This window comes from Dermacentor andersoni, chromosome 1 (assembly GCF_023375885.2).
Source record: "Dermacentor andersoni chromosome 1, qqDerAnde1_hic_scaffold, whole genome shotgun sequence".
Classification (NCBI taxonomy): Eukaryota; Metazoa; Arthropoda; class Arachnida; order Ixodida; family Ixodidae; genus Dermacentor; species Dermacentor andersoni.
Window position 1 is genome coordinate 228,342,745 of NC_092814.1, and position 6,000 is coordinate 228,348,744.

At 43.0% G+C, this 6,000-nt stretch overlaps 1 protein-coding gene across 3 annotated transcripts in view; it reads left to right on the top strand.

The window, feature by feature from the left end:
* LOC126548526 (SUN domain-containing ossification factor) overlaps positions 1-4,015 on the top strand; it is a 159,897-nt gene extending 155,882 nt beyond the window's left edge. For 2 of the 3 annotated variants that reach the window (XM_050196747.3, XM_055063332.2), the window contains exon 17: positions 3,377-4,015. In XM_050196747.3, coding sequence (XP_050052704.1) covers positions 3,377-3,787 — 411 coding nt within the window. In that variant the 3' untranslated portion in view covers positions 3,788-4,015. The remainder of the gene's footprint in view (positions 1-3,376) is intronic. The other variant, XM_055063333.2, reaches the window with a different exon arrangement.
* Positions 4,016-6,000: the final 1,985 nt, after the last annotated feature.

Sequence of the window (6,000 nt, forward strand, 5' to 3'; positions counted from 1 at the left end):
CATACTCAGGCTGTGTATTTTTCAGTAATATGGGACCAATAATACCTTGGCGCTCTTCTTGACTTCAGAATCGGGGCAGAAAGGGCTGTTATTTCTTCCGTGGACCGTTAGAGAGCACAATTTGACAAATTGTACAGGTTGCTCGAGAAAGGTGTTTTCTGACAAGTGAGTTTCTTTGTTGAAGTTTTTGCTTATTGCCAAATGAACAATTGTAGAGCTACATTTGCGAATGTATAATACCATACTATGCAAACATAAGAATTCAGGTCAGTATGCATAGTCTCGAGGCTCCCCTTGAATACATTAAAACTTATACTGAAGCCACAGCTGGCAGGACTTCAAAATATTTATGCAATCATTGAACAAGTGACTGAAAAGACCCTTCAGAAATGAATGGGAAATAGCTACCAATTGCTCTAGACCATTCACCTGGTGAGCGCAAGGTCATGGGTACAATTTCTAGCTGCCACATTCTAATAGGGGACAAAGCAAAAGCATTTGTGTGACCCAAGAGTCACCAAAACTAACCCACAGCTCTCCACTATGGCTTTCCTCATAGCCCACTTTGCCACTTTGCGATATGACACCTCGTGAATTCAATTTGAGCTCCTGATTTTTACATGTGAAGTTTTTCTCCTCAGCAGACAGACATCTGACGACATTTCATGTTTGGGAAAAGCTCTGTAAACTGATTTTTACTTATCTCATAGCACTCCTCTGTAGCAGTTACAAGGCAGACCTGGCCTGGCATTATTTAGTGATTTTTGGTAGCTTGTCACTAATTTCCCCACAGTTTAACCTTGATAACGAAGCTTTATATGTGGTGTGGCTGCAGCGATGTCAGCAATACTGGCAGTGGCTGAAGCACATCTCGATTTGAGGATCCAGCTGAGAATTTTTTTTATGGAGAAAGTGGATTCAAATGAAATGATATAAAACAGTCTTGAGGTGTAGTGCTATAGTGAAATCTGCTTTCACCTAAGAACAATAGGCTCCACTTATGAGAAATTACGTTTTCTCCACTTACATGAAAGTGTATTCATCTTAATCAAAACATTGCACCATTCCCATGTGTGTGTATCCTGCCTTCTTGCATGTTATAAAGACCTGTCATGCTTTTTATACGAAGTGATCATTTCTAGTGGAAGGAAATTTTTAAGTGGACTTTAATACTAACAGGATTATTCTTTATATCCGTGCCCTCAGTTCAGCAGGCAATAGATGGGCTAGTAGCTGTTGCAGTCTGCTAATTTTACCTAAAGTGAAGTAATTTTAATGACATTTTAATTACTCTCCTCAGTTAGGCTATTTAACTCCAGACTGTCAAGACCATTTTGCAATGGCAGTATTGCAGGGGGTTGCCACAGGAAGCCAAGTCGATTTACAGGATTATGAAGAGCCATCCTTCGAGATTTTTGTTGATATAGTATTGTCACTTCTTGCAACAATATTTCACCTTTCTCTACTCAGATTCTGAAACTGGGGCCACAAAGAGGGATGGAAGTGCTGCCCACATAACGCTTCATGCCTCATTCGGTTTCCTTAACTTGTCTGGGTTCACTGCCAGTAGGCATGTATTGCAAAGCGTATCTCTTGATGGTAGACCATTGCTCAGTATGAGCATGCAACAATGAAGTGGATGGTGCAGCAGTAGACCATCACACTGAGCTGCTTTGCATTGTGGGCAGGTTCAAGCATACCACAATGCATCTGGTGCTTTTTGTACAGCCAGTTTCGAGACCCAAGTAGAGAAAGGTGAATTGGCAACAAATCTCTCTATGGTTAGTGCTTCTAAAATTGTGCGAATTTCCCTAGCCTCCTGGAGCACCCCCCTGCAATACTACCATGCAACATAGGCTTGAAAGCCAATAATTAAAATGTTAAATCAATTAGGAGCACATTATGGAGACTATTTTCTTTTATAATGTACTGCGCACCGAATTCTGCTTTTGAATTTCGATAAGAGTTGCGTACTTCCGGAAGAAGCAGACTATTGTCTACTTACACTCAGCTGCAGCGGCCCACATAGGAACTAAACTTTGAGCAGACTACTTATTGGGGTCATAGCAGTAGAGTCTCGCTAATTTCGATTAGCTTTGATCACTCAACTAGCCACGAACCACACATGCTTGCCAGCACACGCTCACTCCTGGCCACTCCTGGCTAGACGCCTTGGCAGTCTTCACTTCATATTGAGCTATTGACAGAACTTCAAGTTGCACAAGCTGGTGCAGGACAAAGCCTTCCTGCACCACATAACATGGCCAGACAGGAGCCCACGAACTCGAGCGCGCACTCAAGCCCTGTCGTGCACTAAGCAAACGCTGTGCATATGCACTACAGTTGCATGTAGCTGTGGTCTGCTATTTAGTGTAGATACTATGGCCGTCGTGAGGTGCCGCAACGAATCAGCTCGCTGAGGACAACTGCATTTGGTGCATCATGGGCGAGAAAACCAAATTTGAACTGTTCGCCATGGTGATGCTCAGTAGGCAGAACGTTGTGGGCACGTCCCCCTCTGCCGTAACTTTTGCAGTCCAAGGCATTGAAGGAGCGGAAGCACCGTGAAGAGAATCGTAGAAGACCTTTGAATGCCAATAACTCTGCTTCTGCTGAATGCATTGAGGTACTTTTTGCATCAAGGTATTTCTGGAATAGTCTATTTTAACTTCGAATGCATTTTTCGACTTCGATAAAAAGTGGTTCAGGGCCCCTTTAGCGATAAGACCGTAGTTACACCAAACGAAGCACACCTTTTTCAGCCCAGATGAACGCAACCATTGCAGTGTCATTTATCTTGTAAAAAATTCAAACACAAAAAAGAATAATTCCACAAGAAAACGTTCTTCTTTGTAGGTCGGAGGCTTGATTTAGGTTTCCAACACGTACATCTGGTCCTATGCTAAATTTTTTAAAAGTGAGCTATGTAATGTTGCACATCATATGATTAAGTAATTACGTATAAAAGGTGTTTAAATTATTTCCTGCTCACATTTTAATCTCTGCTGATGGTACACATTAATACAAGAGGGCAATTAGTCTGCATACCAGTTAAGAAAAAATTGTGCATCAATAGGCTGACCTTCGAAACTTATTGCACTATTTATAGATTTCATTCATTTTAGCTTCTTATTCAGTGTTGGTTCACCTTGTAACAGTGGGTGTAACTCTCAAAATTAAGTGTTATGTTATGCAAGCCAAACATTCCAACTTTGTGTGGTAACCTTATTTGCTGTATGGCGACATCACCTCAACCTGAAGTTGTTTTTTTTTTTTATTCTGATAGCACGTAGATGTTGGTAATACAAAGGAATAGCATGCATGGCTCTTAGCTGAACAAATTGTAGTAAACAAGAATGCACCTTTGTCATTTCAGGCCAAGAAAGTGAACAAGCAGAAAAAGCACAAGGGACCCCGACGCAAGACTTCATTGCCATGCTACCCTTCATCGAAGACAGAAACAGGCAGCAGAGCAAAGGAGTCTTGCATTCCAGAAAGCAACGCTGGAGTTCTGTTTAGTAGCAAGGATGCACCAAGAAACACACCACCAGTGCCGAAAACAGCTGGAGCACGTACACCAGTGGTTGCAGTGGCAAAGGGCATAGGAACAGGCACTTCCAAGTTCCAGAGAGGTGCTGAGAGTAAGGGTGGCCAGAATGGGACACTGAAGAACACCAGCACATTGCAGCCAGCAGACTGCATACGGTGGAGTGGCCAGAGTTGTTGTGACAAGGATGATCGTCTAGGGCTTAAGTTCCTGAGGCTACCCGGGAAGACCCCCGTCTAGTCAGAAATCAGGCAAGAAACGGGACTGAAGGATTCAGTGAGTGTGGGGGTGCGTGATGTGTGCACAACCAAAGCACTGGCGTGCCAGGTTCGTTTATTTATTTTTTAAGGCAGTGTTGCAGCCAACTCTTAGGAACGAAGTTTTATTGTATGTGTGTGTGTGTTGTGTGTGTGCAAGCGTACATTGTTTTTACCTTGTTCTACTGCTATTAAATATTTGTTCCTTTGATCACAAGCATCATTTGACTGTTTTCTGAAGTCGTCAAAGGACTTAAAATTTGGTTTGCATGTTTTGTTTTTTTTGTATGCAATAAATTGAATGAGATGTACATGTTTTAATTTGACCCTCCTTTATATTCCCATTGCAATATGAAGTTTGTTGTCCCGTTATGCACATATTTTACCACTATATTACTGCAGTGATATAGAGCAGTGAGGTGACATCTTGCGAGGTTACGCTATGCTATCTTTTTCCACAATTTGGTTGAACAGAACAGACATAAAATAAGCAATAGTAAGTGTATGAAAATCATGCCACTACCTAAAACTTAACACAGATGTCAACCATCGGTTCTGTAGTTTATCTGCTGAGGTTTACTGCCATATTACATCACAATAGTAATTAATGTATTGCATCATTAACGTGCATGTTGAGCCAGGACATACCGTTAAGCAGCAGCTTTTTCAAGCAAAGCTTGTATTGGCTCAGAACTTTCAGTGACAATGTAGTCATGCACAAAAAAAAAAGTTGCTTCCAGCGCAGAGCAGTTTGATGAGTTGCCAGCTGCGCCGGCGCCGAAGAGCGATTCATTAGCAAGGATTCCAGCTGCATAGGCGTGTGCTTACGCCACGCGTGCAGCCAATCAGATTCGTTTTGCTTCCGCCGGGGAGGAAAAAGGCAGGAAAGGGTTTGGCATGCGCTGCGCTGGCTTCGTTTTCATTCAGTTTAGTCTCCGAAAACGGATGGGACGGCCACGCATTGTGCATTCCCCTGAGGAATGGGCAGCGTTCGATGAGCGGCGGTGAGAACTCGCCCATGAAAGGGTTCGCCGTCGGCACCACGATCCAGCGATTAGAGCCACCCGAGCCCAGGCAATCCGACAGCAATGAGAAGATCCCAAGCTGAGGAAATGGGAGGCTGAAGCAATCCGGCACCGTTACGTGTGGGTTACCTAATAACCGTGACAAAGGTCAGGTGCACGCAGGACAAGCTCCGCTTACCCCCATTTTCCCATAGGAAAAGGGTCAGTTTTTCTTGTTGTTGTTCATTTGAACTGATGGTACAGGTGTGTGTACGCTCTTTACATTGTGTTGGCTTGGGCTAGTTGGTTAGATTCCATGCTGAAAACAGCGCAAAAGACATGGTTGAGTGAGTAGGTGACATAAGCGCCGACTGGTAATGGAAGGTTTTATTAGGCACATGTCTTCAGTCCCTGGGTACCACTGTTCTGTAGTTGAGTGCTTGCTCAAACACATACAAGTACCATGAGACACTGCTGTAGGTTCCAAGCAAAAAAGCAAGTAAAAATGCCAACAAATAGTGCACACATTAGCAAGTTTGTCATCGTGGCAAGTTGATTTCTTTTTCTCCATGATAGTGTAAGCCAGGACGTACACCCTACCACTATGATAATTTTGAAGCCTTTGAACTCGTGTTGACAGGTATTTCAGTTAAAAGCTCTTGCAAAACGGTGCATGAACTAACCATTCAATACCCAAATGGGTACTGTGTGTCTCAGTCACGTTACGATTTTCAGCAAGGTACACAAGTTATAAAGAAATTCAAACTTAATGTGTTGACAAAGCTGCTTGCACAGTTTATTAAGAAGCCCGTTGTGCTTCAGTTTCATTGTCCATTGTTACACGAGCATCATGGAACTTAAGCAAACTTGCCTGTGATGTGACTTTACAGTGATTATGTTTGCCTGATTTCACCCATAAGTGCCTCTTTCACTCAACCCTGTGATGCAACTGCATCTGGTCTTCTTCGATGTGAAGCAACCCTACTTTGTCACTTGACTGGGCACTGCATTTACCTATGCTTACTCATCCTTGATTAGAATGGCCAACAGCAGTTAGTGATGAAAGTATAAAACGCCTAAGCGACTACCCTTCCTCAGAAGTTCATCAACTTGCCCTCTGCACCACCCTCAGCCAGCTAGGTAGAAAATCTTTCAACGATAGCAAAATCTCGGGCCTGTGATTTTGTACATC